This window comes from Thunnus albacares, chromosome 4 (genome assembly GCF_914725855.1).
Source record: "Thunnus albacares chromosome 4, fThuAlb1.1, whole genome shotgun sequence".
Lineage (NCBI taxonomy): Eukaryota > Metazoa > Chordata > Actinopteri > Scombriformes > Scombridae > Thunnus > Thunnus albacares.
Genome location: NC_058109.1, coordinates 22,938,646 through 22,958,943, shown reverse-complemented (window position 1 = coordinate 22,958,943; position 20,298 = coordinate 22,938,646). Strand labels below are relative to the sequence as shown.

Genomic DNA, 20,298 nt, shown 5'->3' with positions numbered 1-20,298 from the left:
TTATTTTGAAGTTATTTCCCCATTTCCGGCGGTTGCAATAAATCGCCTTTTCAAAATAAGATTTAATCAAAGTAATTCATGAAATGAGAATCAAACATACTGAAGAAGAAAATACAAATGATAATGACATACTCATTCTTTCTCACACATACTCATGTTGTCTTTGTACTATTGAAGATAGTATTATGCTATATGTGAACGTGTATGGTATGTGTGAGTGAGATGTGTCTAAGTCAAGTCAGTTTTATTTGTGTAGCACTTTTCATACACAATGGCAGTTCAAGGTGCTTAATATCAGCATAAAAGCAATTGATCGACGTGATAAAATCGTTTAAACCTGTTAAGCAACACTGTCCCCCCCATGGAACACTTTAGCCTTGGTGGCATTATTTTCAGGGTCACTTATACTCATTCTAACTTTTTTGTTGTAAAATTTAAAGATTTAAAATGAGACCAGGGTTATGACTGTAATCATCAGTAACCTTTTTATTTTGGGTACGTTATTACCAGACTTGTGCACAAAAATGGGGTGCCTGGTAAAGGGTTAAAGCAAAGTTTAAAAATATAGAAATACACACACGCACACACACACACACACACACACACACACACACACACACATTCACATAATAATAATGATAATAATAATAATAATAATAATAATAATAATAATAATAATAATAATAATAATAATAATAATAATAATAATAATGTAATGAGTATATTAGCGGTGTTTAGCTGTTCATGTAGGCCAAAGGGGAAATCTCACCGAACTGTTTAAAGCAGCAGACGTGTATATATCAAAATCTTTAGAACCGTACAGAAAAACACGTTGAAATGAGTGACAGGATCTGGGATTTCAATTTATCTCAATGGAAACACTGCAGGTCTTCAGTCCCGTCTCAGAGCGCATCCTTGTCCCCTCGCAGTCCAGAGCCTCTCAGACTTGAAGAGATGACGGTGAACACGTCACGGTACATAAGCGATTTTGTTTTTCCTAGGATGGCGAGGTTACGACTCGCCCTACTCTGCCTCTGATTGGCTTATCCTCATATTCTTACCCTAATACAGTCTATGATTCTAACCAACCCAACCAACGAAGGTAACGAGTACTAGCCAATCAGAGGCAGAGTAGGGCGGGTCATGACTTCGCCATCCTAGAATTTAAAAAGATTTAGGCTAGGTTTGGATCCAGCCTGGAGTTTGAGTTTTCAGCACGAACTTTCTCTAACAGTTAGGTGGACTATAAATGCTAAGTTAAGGTATTTCATGAATGCAGCCCGAAAAAGATTCACTGTAAATTTAGGGGTTAGGGTTAGTCTGCTGTCTGCTCCAGCAATTTCCCAAAGAATTTATTAAATTCTTTAGACATTGTGTCCAATAAATGCTAATACTGTCGAAAGCGTCGGGCCAGTCGACAGAGTTGTTCTCAACATGTTTTGTCATGTTTTGCTTTTGGTGGAGAGTTCAGCAGATCTGTGCATGTTCACACATTCATCTATACCTCCGTGCTTACCTTAAATCTCACTTTACCACTTTACCTACCAGCATGGTTTATGAAATCACAACTAATTTGGAACCAATCGTGGTCCAGTGTTCAACTTACACAAATGTGATGTGGAAACTTGAAGCCTACAGTGCACAAACAGTGAGAATTAACTTTACAGTGAAGTAGGAGACATCTTGTTTTCAGCAGTTAAACTTTTGAAATTAATACTATTTACATATTTATAGACTCTGGATTTGTCAATGTTGGAGAAGGAGTAGATGTATTTTTTTTTTAAATTCAAACAGAACATTTTGGTGGAAAAACCAAATCAGATATAAATAATTATCCAAACCCAAGTATTTTTATGTCTTAAAACATGTTTGGAGGGTTTTTAAGTAAAGGATTTGAACCATCATAAAGTTGTGTAAAAGGCATCAACTGTGTGTAGTTGTAGCTGAACTAAATAATAAAACTACATTCATTCATAACAAGCCATTTACATTCAAATTCAGATACAAATTGCTGAAGGGCGAGTCAAAGCAGAATGTAATGTTTATTGTTTGAGTTATGAATCTAGTAGTCATAAGTCGTAAAATGTTTTTTATTAAACTGGCATAAAAAAACAGGCTCAAACCTGCAAGCAAACTGGAAAAATCTCCATTTTTCAGGACTTGACTGGTTGCCAGGCAGCACGTGTTTTCTTATGTAACTATAGGCTGCGGAGTTATGCAGGACAAAGGTCCGAGGTTAATTTCTAACAGAAGAGAAGTTCTCAGTCAGGCAAATCCTGGCAGCAGAGTGTACATTTCACCCTGGGATCAGCTGTAAGGTTTAATATTCAACTCTGCACCTCTGTGGGCAGAACTACCTTATTTCACTAGATAGACATAGCACAGCATTGTTTTATGCATGTTGGTATTTGATCTTTAGTTATTTCAATCTCTAGGGCCGACAGTGACAACATAATGGTGAGGGCAACCCTGAGTATGGTAACACTACGGCAGCTCATAGACATGAAGATGATCCCGTGCATCACTCTACACAAGAGGCTGACATGTTTGCATCATGCAGCAGGTAAGAATATTGTTTTGTGTGTTTTTAAATGGGTTATTTGAAGAGCCGGGTCTGTGTTGCAGTGAAATTGACTTTGACCCTGAGTAAATCTGCTCACATGATTCTGCATCTCTACAACTACTGTTCATGCATGAAGGTTGTAGTATTTGTTCATGGAGTTTCCCCTGACTGTCTGACATGCTGCTTCTGGAAGAACTCCCAGATCCTCAGACTCTCAGCTGCTCACTGAAACAAATGATTAATGAATGAAATGTTACAAAATGCTTTATAACACCTGTTGAGGATTGTCAAACTAAGACACATGTTCTATTCAGTGAAATTGTACACAATTTGGAGCATTTTGAAGTTTAGCTTCATCAAATCATTACATACAATAGGAATTGGGACTGCCATGTTGTAAAAAAGGTGTTTGAACTGCTGTCACATATTGTTTTATGCCCTGAACCTAATAAATGAAAGGTGTTGAGTCCTGTGACGATGGTCTGTTGTCCCCAATACTCTCACTATGTCAGCCCTTCCTCATACATGGAAACTTCAGATCAAGTGAACCCCCACTTGAATTTTTTCCATTTTGTGTCATCATTGCAGCAAAAAGAATTGCACTACATTTAATATGGATCATATAATACAGAAGTGAGATTTTCATTTTTAGTCTGTTCATAGGATATAGATGCATCTTATGCTGGATGTTTTATCTTCGTTGATATGACAGGCTGTTTAAATATGACCATCCAGGACAGATAACCATATATTTTAGAATATGGTCAGAAAACCCCAGGAACATGTTTCAGCTTTTCAGTGACAATAATTAAACTTGCTATAAAGCAAAGGCTGGAGAGGGGACAGGAAATATGTTGAGAGCTGATGTATTTGGCATCACTAAGTCTTCTGTTAATCTACGCTATTAGTTAGTAAGGTTTTACTGTACAGTTAGGTCATAGTCCAAGAAACAGCGGCTCTGACCTTTGATTCTTTAAAAGGATTTCCTTATAAATATGGCACTTATTATGATTAGCACTGCATCTAACATTTATTTTCATTATCAATTATTCTGTTGATTACTTTCTCAATTAATCAATTAGTTGTTTGGTCCATAAAATATCAAAAAATGGTGAAAAATCACTGTTCCCATAGCCCAAGGTCATGTCCTCAAATGTCTTGTTTCATCCACAAAGGTCCACAATCAGATATATTCAGTTTAGTGTCATAGAAGACTAAAGAAACCAGAAAATATTCACATTTAAGAAGCCGGAATTAATGAATTTGAACATTTTTTCTTCAAAAATGACTCCAAACAATGAATTGATCATCAAAATAGATGGCAATTAATTTCATAGTTGGAAACTAATCGATTAATCAAGTAATCATCGCAGCTCTAATTATGACACTATAAAATTTCTTGCTTTGGCACCATTTGGTAAGAATATCAAGAATAACACTGTGGCAGCAAAGCACCTTGATACTGTTGGATTTTATCCTACTTTTGATACAAAATCTGACACCTTGACATAAGAGCTTTTACAACATTGTGTCCTCTGTGAATCTTCATAGAGCTAAACATTACAAGTATATTTTCATTCTTCCTTTAGGTGCAGTTCGATGGAGGAGCAGCTATAGACAAGCCCCCGTATTGACAGCCACACCTGCTCGTGCCCTCATAGATGAACACATCAGCGTTAAAGGACGTTTCCTGACACCACACTGTCCAGTTACAGTCTGTGCACAAATGCACAGTGAAGATGGGGACCTGTGGGAGTCATTTGCCCACTATAATACAAATGCAGATGGTACTATCAACTGTGAGTCACACTGAGTTTTGTACTACAGTATATTCACTGATGGATTATAATGCTTTTGTGATCATTTAAAGACCAAAAATGTAATATATTAACATGTTACAATTACTGAAAAAAGACACTATTGTCAAATTATATACAGTTAAAATGCTGGTTCCAATAAATATTGGAAAACAGAATAACAGAAAACAAGTATTAAAACAGGATTTTATTTAATTATTGAATAACATATAGTTACTGAATACTAAATTATTTGAAAAGAGCAGAAGATGAACAAAGTGTTTGCAGTTGTGACTTAATTATAGTTTTAAATAATGACTGATGAAAGTTATGAGTTAATTAAGTAATCAGTTCATTGTGCAGGCACCTTTTAGAAATCAAATTATATTAACCAGTTGGACTTTTATGTAGGATGTTGATTTAGTCTCTTCTCCCTCTGTGTCCTTTTCTCTCCAACAGTGGCCAAAGATCAATCAGTCGGGGGTTCGTATTTGGGCTGTGAGCCAATGGGACTCTTCTGGGCACTACAGCCAGCTCTGGGGGGACGAGAAGGTTTGAGGCAGGTGAAGAAAAAAGGCTCACTGAGAGCTGAACAAGATTATTTTGAAATTAACTTTCAGATTTATGAGTGTTTAGCACTGAAACCTTGCTACTACAATCACTCTTTCCCTCTATCCCTCCAGCCACCACCTGTAATAGAATTTAGGTTCATTTGAATACAGCATGTTTGTCAAATCATGACAAGATCATGTTCATTTAATTGTTGTGAATCCCAGGATTTGCTCACACAGATTTGGTCTTGAACAATACCAGAGTGGAAGCACGCTACCAAACTCAAATGCTTGTTATTGTTGCTAGAAATAGTTAATGGTTGATGAGAGTTTCTTGACATAATTGTGCTTTTTTCACACAGGCTGAGGAAAAAAAACGTAGAGACTCCATACGTGGTGCACATGTCCTTACTGGAGGGCCACGTGTCACCCAGTGAGCGACAGAGCACTGAGCTGGCTGCTGTGACTACTGAGCGCTGGTATGTGGCACCAGGCGTAAAGAGAATAGATGTTCGCCAAAATGGAGTTGTAGGAACCTTATTCTTACCGCCCGGTGAGCGCACGATTTTAAGCATTCACTCACAAATTTTAAGATTTGCTTGAAAAAGTAGTGTCCTCTCTGACCTCTTGCACTTATTCCCGGCAGGTCCAGGCCCGTTTCCAGCCATGCTGGACCTGTGGGGAATGGGTGGAGGACTAGTAGAGTACCGCTCCGCCCTGTTTGCATCCAGGGGTTATGCTAGCCTTTCCCTCGCCTACTTTGGGCACATAGACTTACCTGCCCCACAGAATAGCATCAATGTTGGTGATGCATATTTCAAGGTAAGGCTTTATGTTATTTTATGCTCTGTTCATTGTTTTCACCAGCGATTTACTATTGCACTTCCATAATGTTGGTGGACTTGTTAGACACAGATTTTTAAAAAGAACAGTCAAAGTTGAAGCAACAGAGGCTGAGATATCCTGATTCTAGTCGCTAGTAAGGCTCAAGCTCCAAAAACACTGGCTCATACATTTCCCTCAATAGCTTCCTTTCATTATACTCTCTCTCCCTTAATGCCCACTTCTCTCTAACTCCAAAAACTTCAGTTTGTAAATCTTTTCATTAAAAATGTAAAGCTTCAAGCCCAATCTGGTTTTCACAAGCTGAGCAGTAATCCTCATGATGTGTAAACTGAGCTTTGTGTGTAAAATTGGCGGAGTGCCCCTTTAATAAAAGCTCATATTTCCCTTAATTGTTTTCTCATTCCCTTAAAATATCTTGTTTGCTCTGTTTGGACAGTCAGCTTTCCAACTACTTCAAGATCATCATCAGGTCTGTGCCAACAGAATTGGGATCATTGGTCTCTCCTTCGGAGTCTACTTGACTCTTCGAATTGCCACTGAGTACGGTGTCAAAGTACGTCAGAGAGTTCAATGTCTGTTTCTAAATTTTACAGTCTGATCAACACATAGCCCACATATTTCCATTTAGAATATGTAGGTATGAAAACAACATAACTGAATGTCTGGAAATAGAAAATTAACTGTACATTTTATTAAGTTTTGAAGTTCACAATTTATATTCTCCTCTCCAGCCTTCCTGTGTGATTTGTATCAACGGACCAATTGGAAGTACCATCAGGCTCTCAGACTCAGATGGCAGGTTTGAACAATTTGAAAGGTAAATTGTAATTTAAGATTGAATTTATCTATTATGATGTGTGTTACTTCAGACTCAAGTACTAATTTTAATCTTAGACGCTAACTGTTAACTAATTGTTATTCTAAATGTCTTATTGGTTGAGATTGTGTAAAAATAAACTTTTCTGGAATATAGCCTGGATTTTGTAAATTTGCTATCTAGTAACACTGTTTAGTTGTGTGTCCAGCAGGAAATTAGTATCATTGAGGTTATTTTCAACAATTTTAGGACTGATCTTTCACCAGAGACTGAAAAAAATTATATGATTTGTGTTTTTTTCTGTTAAATTATCTTTTTAGTGACGATAAATATTGGACATATGATGACCAAGGCCATGTCAGTTTTAGAGATATCTCCCTGCCTACAAACATTTTACCTGAGACCAAAGTGAAGGTGATGTGAAAGACTCAACAAACCACCACTGAGACACACACACATACACACACATGCATTACATAAAGGTCAAAATAATGTGCATATAGATATTTTATATCAATGAAATGTCTGCTTCAGAATGATCTCCTGTGTTTTTGTAGATCGAGAATGTTGCTTGTCCATTAATGTACATAGTGGGTGAAGATGACCTGAGTGCTTCAAGCATTGAGAACGCAAACATGGTAGATTGTCTTATTTTCCTTTTATTTCCAACATAACACATCATTGATGTAAGAGAGCATTTATTGTGTAATACTAGTTAGACAAGAACACACACTTTTAGCTGTTAAATACACTTCATTGCTCTTGTACGCAGTTGTTTTAGGGCTTGTTGTACAGTTACAGTTGTTAAGTCACAATTTTTCTGGTCATCAGATCGAGGAGACTCTGAGAGTTGCAGGTAAATCCCACCTGTTTACCCGTCTGTCATATCCCGGTGCTGGTCACCTGATCGAACCGCCGTACTCACCAAACTCAAGATCATCGCTGTGGAGCGTTAAACCAAAAAAACGTGAGCTTTATCCCAGAATTACATTTTGAGCCTGCCAAGATCCCACTGTATATTTATTACATTTTAACTGTGAGACCCTTGATTGTAATATTAAGTATCTACTGTTGTGTGAAGTAAAAATAACTAAAATGCCGCCTGTTTTGTTTCTCCTGCAGTCATCACTCTGTGGGGAGGTCACCTCGCACCCCACGCTGCTGCCCAGGAAGATGCCTGGAAGAAAATCCTGGATTGTATGGAAACTAATCTGAGGGGATGAGGTCTTGTTTTATTTGAGGACTGCATGTTTTGGTTTTTAGATGCAAGCACCTCCTGCAACTGGCTTGTAACCACTTCAAAAACTCACAATCTCACTCACTCACATTTAACAAGCTGCTCCTCCACAAGGGGGAGACGTTCAGCCGCTGTCAGAACAGGTCCATTAACATATACCACATACAGGAGGGAAAAGTCAGCTCAGCAGTTTGTTAGTCCCAAACATTTTACATATAGTTGCTACTGGCACCTGCAGTTGTGACACTCAACAAGTAGTTTACATGCAACAAAAAAAAGTGATTATTATCTTTGTCTTTTGACTGGTAACATCACATGTCTACACCATGCTGTTGCTGTTACTTTTCTCGCTGGCATCAGACAGGAAACGCAGGTCCAGAAATACAGGTCTGAAGCAGCTGGCGCTGCAGCTCTGCAGTATGCAAATGTTATAGTGAATGAATGATTCTTTATGTGTTTCTGTCATGTATACATTTTATATGTGGCACAATCAATTTAGCTGATGTGGGTCAAAATCTTCTCAGATAGCCAGTAGTCAGTCCCACCAAAAATAAAATACACACTGTTTCTGTGTTCCTCGGATTTTTAATGGGTAATAATTTAATGGGTAATAATAATAAGGCACATATGCTAACTATTTCTTTTGGTAGTTTGGGATGAAGAGTTCATGGCATGCTGAGGTGACCATGGCGATGAGGGTAATGAACTCTTGGAAGTCAATCTCCAGGTCTCCGTTCTGGTCGAGGTCTGCAAAGAGCTCATCCAGGGTTTCGTTCTCTTGGATTTTCTGTTCATTAAAGAGCAAATAAGACATGAAACATTGCCAGTGACTAACTATAATTTAACATAACTTACTAACTTTTAACAAAAGTCTGTGGCCATACTTGCAACACCATAATGTTGAAAATCTCATTAAATACCAGGAAACAAAATGATTGGATACTGAAGGTGGTGACAGAAGAATGTTGTTAGTTTATCTCTTGCCATTTTGTGATATCTCAGACTCCGCTGGTCAGCACAGAATAATTGCTGAACACAAGCAAGCTGTAATTTAACAGTTGAACGTGTGTGCTAAAATGTCACATTAGTGCGCTATTTCAGTATTAAGCCAAAAGTATCTTTGGCTGGTCATTAGATTTCGATGTATCTTGTCATGAAGCATCCAGTACTGTCATGATATTTCACTCTAGGTTAGTGTTGGACCAACAACCAACAGTATCAAAGCATTAGTGCAGTTTTTGTCAACATATCCAAGGATCTAATTTACAACAACACACATATTAACTGTGGCACACGGCTGTCTCTAAGCAGACATGAAAATGACACATGCTTGGTAAAAGGTTGTTTTTATGAGGAATTATACTGTAAAGTGCTGCCAGAAACATGCCAATTTGCACACTTTCAGGTCCATAACTTACCAGTATGAAATGACTCATCTCGTTGTCGATGAGCGCTTTAAGCTCTGCTTTCTTCAGCTTGCATTTATGACCCGAGTATTTGTGAAACACTTGGATGATGGTGACCATGCTGCTCTCCAGGTCTGACATATTCTTCTTTGAGGCCTGCAACAAACAATTGAAATGTGTTTTACTCCCTCATGAAGATGTGATAGAGATACTTCTTTTCTTGTATGTTTTCAGACATAAAATACACTGTAATATATGCAAGCATTTGTAACTTATGTTAATATTATTATCATCTATGAATAGATCATAAATGTATAAAACATTTAGCCTGTCTTACCTCCATCTGAAGAAACTCCTCTGTCTTGTAAGGATCCTAAGTGCAACTGATGGCTCACCCAGCAGTGTGTTGACTGCCTCGCCCAGTTTACTGTGGACACTAAACTGTATTGATCACCCTCATGAAGGCTTCTTATCTGCAATGTACTGTGTAATGCACAACTAATGGGTATCAGTGGTCAGAGCCACAGAGTGAAAACTATTGACTCCTAAAATGCATCATTTGACTATGATCAAGTTTCTCCATTTCACTTAGTGAGTGCGTGTGTGTCTGCATGTGTCTGTGCACATGTGTGTGTGTGTGGGTGTGCATGTGTGTGTGTGCAGTCGTGGTTGTTTTGTTTTGCGGCCACCCCTTAAGTGGGGTCCACACACAGTGCTTTGAGTCCTGTAAACTTCAGTGGTTTCCTAATTATTTCTAGATAATATCTTGCATACTCAACAGACAAATAAAAACTGCACAATGCCTATAGACTGCATCGTATGCTTCTGATGGTTTTTCATTAACAGTGCTTTTATGCACTCAAATAACATCTTGAGCTTGTGAAATTATGTTCAGATCTTTGGTTTTTGGCTTTCTTTGTTTGCATATCATCCTTTGTAAATCTGTGAGATAAAAATGAGAAATTAGTTTTTGAATGTGTGGATAAGATTTGTAGCTGTTGTGAAAAAACAATTGTGCACTCATATGGACGTTAGCATTACACATAGAGAGAAAAAAAGAAATGCCTTTATGAATATCTGAGTAGAGATTTGAAGCAGAAAACTGTTAAACTCAGCAAAGCACTCACACATGTGTGACACTTAAGATACACATGCACACACAAACTGAAGTTACAAATATGATTTGTTTCACCCCTGATTGTAGCAGTTGGACCTTTGCTTTCCTCCTGATTTTGGCTGTAAAAGCTTTCAGGTTTCCCTGTTTTTCCATCCCGAGAAATCATATAGCTTCTGTAATATTCCTCTAATAATGCAATTAGCACTTAACAGTGAGTTTAGGGTCTTACAGAAACAGAGACTAAGGATAGCTGTCACTGAGCTGTAGCTCCAGGAACTCAAAAGACCATCACAGTAAAATGTGAGTATAGAAACAACCAAAGCTGGATGCACTCTTAAACATGAACAGAATGCCAGCCTTAAATGTCTGCCCATATACACTTTGTACATACATGTACATCTATATAACAGTGTTCTCTACAGAGGCAGACAGAGAGGAGACTGTTTCCCTTTTCTTCTCTCTTGTTATTTAGAAATATAATTACTGGGACTTAAATGATTCCCTTAGTTATTGCATTTGTAGGCAATATGATTTGGGAAAGTCTAACAATAGGCCACCACCATTCTCGTTCCTTATAACTGCAGAGACTCTAAATCACACACAGAGGAGAGTCATAGCAACCTCTCACATGTAAATGGCATCCTGTTTGCCATATTCATGTTATACAGTTTTCATATAGACAGAAATACATTAACTGCAGCACTTTTGAATTGCAAGGTTCAAAGTATGAAATAAAACCAGTTTCTAAAAAGAGGTTTGTGTCATCCTTAACAATCTGTTAATGGGTATGTTGGCAGGGGGTGGGGGTGTGGGCTTTGACTTACTTGATTACTTTTTATTCTTACTTGATAAATGGATATTGCTGTGCAGCCCGATGAGGCAATTTTTTATGAATGATATTGGGCTATACAAATAAAATTGACTTGACTTGAAAATGGGTAAGGAGGGGATCGTGATGTCACGATAAGTCATAAAATGTCACAATGAAACTGGCAGTTTGACAGCATGTTATTTCCTTGGTTTTATATACAGCATTTCCTGTTAAGACAAGTCGTCAGGACATACTGTAGGGAGAAATTATTCAAGTGGTAAACTTGGGAGAAAATGTATTTAATGGAGAGGGGTAGGACTAGGGTTGTTAAAAAATGTAAAATGATTCTTTTTTTTAGTTTTGGAGTTTGTATTTGCACCTTTTGAAAAGCAACAGATAAGTAATAAATAAACCACAACAATCCATATTAATGATGCTCATTTTACTCATTTTATGTTCATTATGTTGGATTTAGTGAGTGATTCTGACAATATGACCAAAAACCACAACAGTTGCGGGGGTAGATAGATATAGGATATTGTTCCTATATCACAATATAACAGAATACATTCTGTACATTAATTATGCACTTATTGTGATATAATTGGTTTTGGAGAGGATGCCCCCAAAGCAAAAATTCTCACCCAAAGCTCGAAAAAGATTAAGGCAGGCCATGTTTATATGTTTCAAAAAGAGAGGAAGAGTCTATTTGCTGATTAGTGACTTCGTGCTACAAGATGTGACACTTAAGAGGATGAGAGAATCCATTGTAAAAACCGATGGTAATATGGCAGCTGAATGCTATTGTATAGTTTACTATAATTTTATTTTTGTATATATTCATTCTGCGTCCCCTCAGTTCTTCCTTTTTTACTTACATGCATTTCTGGTTAGCAAAGGAAACCCAAACCATCAATCACATGTTTAAAGCACTACTGCTTGGATGCGGAAACAGTCATCCCAAAGGTCCTGAAATTAGTCTTGCTAAAGCTTAGCCATGAAAGACTGGTAACACTGCAACACTGACCAGCTACAACAGTTCCCCTTTGGACAAAATGATGTCACTCACAGGCCTGTTTTGCTGAGGCCATCTGCTCTGCAACAAGGTGTAATCCCAGGAAAAGCAGTTGAAAAACTGACCCTTTTTCGACTCTTACCTTTTTTGATTGGAAGCTTCGTCCTTCAGGAAAACACTTACTGGGGTCTCTATTTGCTATTTAGATCCATATGTGACATAGTTCTTGCACCTGTGATCAAAACAAGTTGGCTGAGTCCACTGTCTGCTCTCATCACAGAATTTCTGAAGAGTTTTCAGAAGCTTTTCCCTGACAACTTCACTCCGAAGATTCACTTTCTGGTTCACTATCCTCGATTAATCAATCAGCACAGTCCACTGAGAGCACATCGGTGTCTCAGATACAAGGCCAAACTCCTGTACTTTAAACGCCTTTCATCAGTTGTAAACAATTACCAGAATATTGCAAAGACTCTGGCAAGGCGCTATCAAATGCGCCTGTGCTGGTAAGCACAATCAGCTGGAAACCTTGGTTCGGAAGATGTCCCATACTCTTTAATAGAGATACCTTTGTGTGCACTACCCTCTGAGCTTAGAGAGATTATTGCAGAGGACACTGCTGAATTGAGTGAAACACTTTGGAAAACTACACAACTGCTGTACGACAGAGTCAAATACACCACTGGAGACTTCTTAATCCTTTGCCTTGTGCATGCTGAGGAAATCACAGTTATACATATTGTGAAGTACTGCAGTCAGTGGAAATTGTATAGAAGACTACAAAACTTGGTGCTTCTCTGAGCAACTGTATGCTTACAGTGTCCAATCAACAACTCAGTGGTTGGCCATTACACCTGGGAAGGAAACTGACTTCCATGCCCTTGATGCATACATGGATCAAGAGAACAACCTGTACATCACACTGCTTCATCGGCCTATGAGATATACTAAGTTATTTGCAACTTCATATTGATTCAAAATTAATAATCTGTTTGATTGCAGTGATGAACAGAAAGAAGTGCGCTAGGGATTTGCTTTGATGTCAATGGAACATGATAGGGCTGTGCAAATATGTAAGGGACAAGGTGTCCATTATCAGGGATTAGTGGATGACGGGGAGTCCATTAAAGGTTCTGTATGTAGAAATCAGAAATTCCTTCTCATTAGTGACATCTGTGGTCATTAAATGTGGTACAGTCAACATCCTGGTGTTCACGATGGCATGCTTGCGGCGTGAGACTATTGCAGGTGATGTCTTTTTCCTTGCTTGCACTTCTCATAATTACATAAAAGATCTCTAACATTGTGTTTTGCATCGTGTTTCAGCAAAGCTGTGTATGTACGCTTGCTCGCTCACACAGACACACACACAGATGCTTCTGCTGCACTGTGGCTGCTGACCAGTGAGAGCAAAACCACACTGCCCAACTCATGCAAATATGTGTTAATCAACCACCTGAACCTGACCCAAAATGCAAACCGACTTTTTTTTACCAACCATGTTTACTAAACACTGGTAGGCTCATTGAGCTGTGGCTGGGGATCAACGCACTGCGGCTGGGGAGCAACAGGCTGCGGTTTTGTTGTGAGATGTGTGCTTATTATGACCTTTGGAATATCAACAGGAAAAACAAAAAGGGTAAGCTATGTTTTGCTATCGCTTTGGAGCTTGTTTACTGCTCCTTTGTTGAGGAAATAATATTGTTTTAGCTGTGTGTGCTCAGGAGTGGGCAACTTCTCATTGTGGGGGTGTTTTGTTGTGAAATGTGTAGTGGTTGATGGTGGCAGCTAGCTGTTTCATTAGCTGGAGAGCTAATATCTGCAGGGTGTTTCTAGTGGATAGCACCATTTTGTCATGTTGTTGTGTGGTTATGGTCTGAACAAATTATAGATTCATAACAATGCTTGCCATTTATGATTTATTGAATATCTCATTCTTCTTCATTAAATGCTTTCTCATTCTCAGAACATGAGGTAGATGGAGTCACTCTTGCTGTCATCTCAGAGAGGATGTCCGAGAGGCTCATTCCAGTTATTCGCAAACAGAGTCTGTTTCTGGCCCAGCTGAAGAAACTTAAAAGCACACCAACGAGCAGGTAATCAGAACTGTATACCATATGTCAAATCACAGCACTGTGCCGACTCTGTTTTCTAAATTGTTGTTCACCAATTATTTGCTAATTTAATTTTTATTCCATTCTGAGGTCAGTTTTGATGGTCATCTTTCTATTGACTCTCTTTTTCCCATTTTTCCTCTGTAGAGAGCCCCCTCCGATAAGCAGCGATCACTCCAACCAAGCACAGTCCAGTCCAGATACCTCTTTAGTGATTAAAGTATCCACATCAAATGACCAAGATGGATCTTTCCTCATACATATGGAATATAACAAATAGTGAGTGAAGATATTTTCTTCACTTAAGAGCAAAGGTCAAATCATAACTGAACAATCTCAATTACAGCAGGGTCCATTCATTCAGCAATCAAGATTTCCTTAACAATGGCTGAATCTATTGTATATCTATTCTAAATGTAAAGACTTTAATGATGTTACTTACCGCAGATTCTTTATTTGTCCCCTGAAAGTATTCTAATAAGTATTTTCCTACAAAAAAGAATGTGTCTATAGTTTCTCTGGTGACAAGTAGCAAGATGGTGCAGTGAAAATACTTATTGGAATACTTTCAGATGGCACACTCAGGAAATCTGTCCTAAGTAATTCTATGAAAGTTTGTATGAGGGCTGTCTTTAACGAAAGAAAACCTTGGTAAGATATGCCCATAAGCATTGTGATTGGTTAGCTACTCTGGACTCAGGCAGGCCATCTTACTTCTGTGTGAAGGTCTGCAGTCAGTGCAAATCTTGGTTGGTGATCACCAGTTACTTTAGTGTTCAGATGGGTATCTATGATCAAAACAAACATGGAGATTGCCAAAGATTATTAAAGGGGAATTCCACTCTGTATTTGTAGAAAAGTTGAGTTAACTACTCAGGATGTCACTATCAGAGTTTGGAGTGTCAAAATAATGATGAGTTTCTTGTATAGTTTCAGGCACCTCACCAATACCAACACAGGTAAAACGACGTGTGCATGCACATGACTAACTCATGCTAAAGGGCTTGATAATGGATGTACCTTCTGTGTTGAAGCAGTCATGAGGAACCAGATTATTATATTGAGGTGCCAAAAAATGTAAACTATAAAAAAAAATTGCCGTTCAGTCTGACAGCCTAACACCAACATTAGTTAGGTCTGTATTGTTGCTACACAGCACAAATCCAGACACAATGACTCATGACCGGCAGAAGCCGTAATGACTGTCCATGAAAGCTTTATTGCCGAGTTGCAACCACATGACTGGGGATACAGACTGATGGCCACACAATAAGCACTTCACCAACACTAGTAAGCATTTCTCCTCCTGATTTCCATTTTAGGGTACCCAAATCATCTTCAGTATATTGAACTTCTGTCAGTTGTGATAATGGACCATCCATTCCTCAGGGAAAGTATTGGGTCAGGATAGGTAAGTTTTCATTTGTGTTTGTTTGTTTTTGTATTTTGTTGTTTTCATGCTAAATTTATGATTGATTGTATATAATGGTATGTATCGTCCCATGCTCTCCGCTGAAAACTAATGGTGATTGTGCCTTTGCAATGGTGGTTCATAGTATAGGCCTCTGTTGAATTATTATTTAATTGTATGAGTTATGACTATATTTTAATACTTGTCTTTTCTACTTTGCCTTCATCTTAACATAAGCTACTTTGGGGTCTGAGAGACCACACCAACGTTGATGTGGAACAACAAATTCTCACACAGCTCTCTGTAACGGCACCTCGAGTCCTTCAAGTTTCACGGAGTCCCCTGAAGGAGAAGTTCAGATTATATTATTATTGTTATTAATTATATAATTAATATTTTACCAAAAGCAAGCTCAAATGGAGTTACCAGCTTTTGGACCAGTGAATGTGGAGATGCGTGTTTTGTCCATCATTGAATAGAACAGCCGCATCTCAGGCAGTAAGTTTATCACATTACGTTATCATCAATTTACTTGTTATAAAGTTTATTGTAGCTATGTGTGCGCTCAGTTTATCCTGTTGTGGAATACAGTTGGACAAAAACTCTAGTTGTAAAAGATTAAGGCTTTTGAAGACAGTATGACTAGACGGCAAATGCTAGACTAAACTGCACTCCAACCTACCGTGGTTTGCCTGCATTCTTCTCTGCTCCCATGTCTCAAGCCTCAAATACATAAAACATTAGCCTTTGCAGACTTGGTGTTTCTTGCATATAGAAAACACTGTACTTCCTCAACCAGTTCTTTATTTAGCTGTGCATTGCAGCTCTTGCATAGCAAACAACCAGAGACTTCCTACTAATGCTGTGTATTCTTCTACAGTTGAATGAAATTACTGGAGGGTGTATAAAACAGCAATAGGGCTAACTGAATGCAAGACTATTATGAATAATACTAGTTATTTTCTAACACAATACTCACAGGTAATGTAGTACAGCCTTGTTAGACAGTTGATTACATGCATTAGACAGACACAATCTTTTTTTTTTTTTTTTTTTGAAAATGTGCATTTAATATAACTGGCACACCAACAACAAATAAATAAAAAATAAATAAATAAATAAATTCATGTTCAATAGATAAAAAACAGGTAGCCCATCATAAAATTAAGTGACGCTGCACTAACAATAACAAACACACAATGAACATTAACAGTTTATCTACAACTTCCTACAACAATTTATCTATCCACAACAATGTATCAAAAATGTATCAACAATCATCAACAGTTATTAACAGTGTTTCACTTTGTGTGTTCGTGTGTGAAGATAACTGCATGTGAGTGACTGAGTGTGTGTGTATTGTGTTTCCTAGTGTTTCAGGTGGTCATAAAAGCTGTGGAAGTCTTTCGGTATGACCTCCTTGAGGTCTTTGAGGTGTTTGTATTTCATCTCCTTGATCTTCTGGCTTTCTGTGTATAGTGGTGTCACCGCAAGTGTGTCTGGTGCTTTGGAAATGGAGTCCAGTTGTTGGATATTGAAGTCCATCGTACCATTGAGGTTGTACCTCATAACATACAAAAAGAAAAAGTGACAGAGTTTGAACACCACCGTTTACACAGCATCATCAGTTTATATACAGTACAATGTATAATATCACATAACAGATTGAACAGCAAGTAAATGTGCAACATCATGACTTTTGACCTGGACTGATGAGAGAGACGTGGTTTTAGTTTGATAGTTACTCGATGGCTCGGACATCACGGACAGTGGGGTCACCGGGTTTGATCCCTGGGCAGATAGACTTGCAGAGCCTCAGTTTGGTGAAGTCTTGGAAGTGGTTATGGTCTACATATCTGACTTGATACGGGCTGGGCTTGGACCACGTGCTCTCCATCAGGGCAACAAATTCAGCCGGGACATAGATTTCCTGGTTTCTCAGACGCCTCTCAATGACACTGTGCACTGAGTCACACTCAGCACACTGTGTGTGCCCCTTCTCCAGGAACTTCTGGGTGACTACCTTCTTCATCTCTGTGGAAAATCTCAAAAGAGCATTGCTGAGCACAGAATTGCGGTTTTGGTACCCATAACCATCACTCCACAAAATGTACTCCTCATGCTCCTTATGCTCAGAGAGGATATCAGTGACACAGGATGCAAACTCACTGGCAGACAGCGCTCCCTCATCCTCATGCCAGAAATAGCAAGTGGCAATGTGTATAGACATGTCATAAATTGTGAAATTGTGGACGGCGAGTTTTGTCTTGTAGTACAGAGCTGACACTTTCAATCTCAGGCAGAGGAGAGGGGCTTGCATATCCATATAGACAACACATTATATCAGCATCATGTTGAAGCAAAAAGTTTGTTATCTAGCAAACTAGACGACACATAATCTGTAATCTGTGCTATACAACACTGATGTTACAGAACGTTACATCTACTGATGACAATCTTAAGTAGCGATTGATTGATTAACGATAGGCTGTAACATTAATCATATAATATTAGCTTGCTATGTAGACTCAGCAAGCTAGTGGCTTTCAACAGTGGACAGAGTTTTAACTGAGTTTTCTAATGAGTGTTAAGAGCTACATTTGATAAACAGGTACACTGCATAGTTTTAACTGAGTTTACAACAACCTAGGGCTAATTTGAAAACATTTTATTGAGCTATTTACCTCAGATGAAGAAAGACGAAATCGCCTCATCACTCTGCCGCTCTTCTATGTGCATCACTTCTTTCAAGATATGAGGTCTTACCAACAGTTTGAGGATCCAATGGAGTAATGAGATTTAGTCACAAGCTCTTTTTTAATACTTTTCATTGGGCAAATATTTGTAAAACCCACAGACAGATGAAACGGGTGACCAATAGCAGTGATTTATGAAAAAAAATAAAAATGACAAAATATGGAGATACAAGGTTTCTGCCCAAAGCACGTTTTAGCAATTATTTTCTTAACATGTATAATGTGTTTAGAAAGAAATATCTGATTTTCCTTTACACAGACTTTAAAAAACGTATGTACTGTAATGCACTTTGGGTAAAAGCGTCCACCATGTTATATTAAATTAATGAAGTTATTTTGTATAAAGGCCTACAGTTGGAAGCAGCCATTCTGCTCTTGCCTGCACCGTTCAAAGAGGACCCAGGGTTATTGTTTGAAGTTGAGGTGAGCCATGAACAGTTGACTATGGTGTGTGAAGCACAGTCTAATCAAAGCACTACACTTCTTGCACATTTTGTTATGTATAAAATGATTTCACATGCAAGCATGTTTTTTTTTGTTGGTCTACACAAAATATTTTATCAAAGTGGAAAGAAAATTACATTAATTTACATTTAATGGCAAAAGTATTTGAGCAGTTGTATGAAAGTAGTAAAATTTTAATGTTAACTCATAAGATTTGCCTTTCAAATAAATGTGAGAGAAGATGGTTAATGCTATTATTCCCTCTCCCCCAGGGCCATGCTCAGACTAGCACTCTTGGCATCTCAACACTGAAGATGGTGCTTAAAAGCTGCAGGGAGGGTCACCCTATGCAGTATGACCTCATTGTGCTCACATTAGATGGTCAGTTGATCACAGAAGAGAGTGAGGACATCTCGATGGCACTGGGCCTCCTCCTGTGCGTGCGTATATCTCGTGTTTGGAATCCAGTATCCTAAAGGACTGAAAAAGACTGACCTTTTTGGAGTGTGTTATTTTGAAACTGAAGGATGCAGCCGAACTTCCTGTCACAGTAAAAAGAGTGTACAACTCAATCTGTGAATAGACTGTAGGAGACAACTCAGTTTGCGAGCGTATGTGTTACTCAGTTTCACTTACTCACTCACTCACACTCATTCTAATGTTAAAAACTCTTGACTAGTTCTTTATTTTGTTCAGAAAGTCTAATGTAGGACTAAGCCTGTAGGCCAAAAGGAGACCTGCTTACAGGGCTGCAGTAAATGGCTATGGGCTAGAATTTTTGTAAACCAGGACTCTCTCTTCCACAAAATTTAACATATTTTAAGCTTGTTGCAATATTTGTATTTCTATATTGTATTTTTTGCAATATTTTGTATTTTTATATTTGTTGCAATATTTTGTGTTTCTATCTTCTATTTTTTTAAGGGCAATATATTGTGGTGTGTGTGTGTGTGTGTGTGTGTGTGTGTGTGTGTGTGTGTGTGTGTGTGTGTGTGTGTGTGTGTGTGTTTTATATATTTATTTTTTCCCTGACTTGTTAGCATTGAATGTATTTGCTGAAAGAAAGAAATATAAAAGATTTGAAAGGATAATATATTGTTTCTCAGTAAGCATTTTGTACAGGATTCTTAATCTTTTAATTCGCCATTTGGTAAGAAATGATTAATTATCATTCATGTTTTAAGTAAAAGTGTCATTTAGAAGCATACTGACTCATCAATGGTAGTATGATTTAATTAAATAAATATGGTAAATGTGATTTAAAGGCCCTGTTAGCTTAAAAATGTAAAAACAACACAGTGCTGTATGTCACCTCTAATGGTTCTACATAGCACCATTTGGCAAAAGTGCTTTATAGCACCTTTAAAGATAGGAGCTATATAGCACCAAAAACGGTTCCCCTATTATTACGAGC

The 20,298-nt window shown here is 38.0% G+C and overlaps 2 protein-coding genes across 5 annotated transcripts; one reads left to right on the top strand and one right to left on the bottom strand.

The window, feature by feature from the left end:
* Positions 1–1,154: 1,154 nt before the first annotated feature.
* Positions 1,155–8,385, top strand: LOC122980296 (bile acid-CoA:amino acid N-acyltransferase-like). 4 transcript variants are annotated; one of them, XM_044348168.1, is made up of 12 exons: positions 1,155–1,233; positions 2,436–2,563; positions 4,153–4,362; positions 4,819–4,918; positions 5,273–5,463; positions 5,557–5,732; positions 6,193–6,309; positions 6,488–6,573; positions 6,894–6,987; positions 7,131–7,211; positions 7,405–7,540; positions 7,696–8,385. In XM_044348168.1, exons 2-12 carry the CDS (start codon positions 2,455–2,457, stop codon positions 7,794–7,796), a joined length of 1,401 nt encoding a protein of 466 aa, XP_044204103.1. In that variant the 5' UTR covers positions 1,155–1,233; positions 2,436–2,454; the 3' UTR covers positions 7,797–8,385. The 4 variants fall into 4 exon arrangements, with proteins under 4 accessions (XP_044204103.1, XP_044204102.1, XP_044204104.1 ...); XM_044348167.1 differs by having other exon boundaries at positions 1,171–1,262; XM_044348169.1 differs by having other exon boundaries at positions 1,179–1,238.
* Positions 8,386–8,444: 59 nt separating this feature from the next.
* LOC122980299 (protein S100-B-like) lies at positions 8,445–11,034 on the bottom strand. The gene is made up of 3 exons (XM_044348171.1): positions 9,554–11,034; positions 9,229–9,372; positions 8,445–8,597 (listed from the first exon to the last, which is right to left on the bottom strand). Exons 1-3 carry the CDS (start codon positions 9,557–9,559, stop codon positions 8,445–8,447), a joined length of 303 nt encoding a protein of 100 aa, XP_044204106.1. The 5' UTR covers positions 9,560–11,034.
* Positions 11,035–20,298: the final 9,264 nt, after the last annotated feature.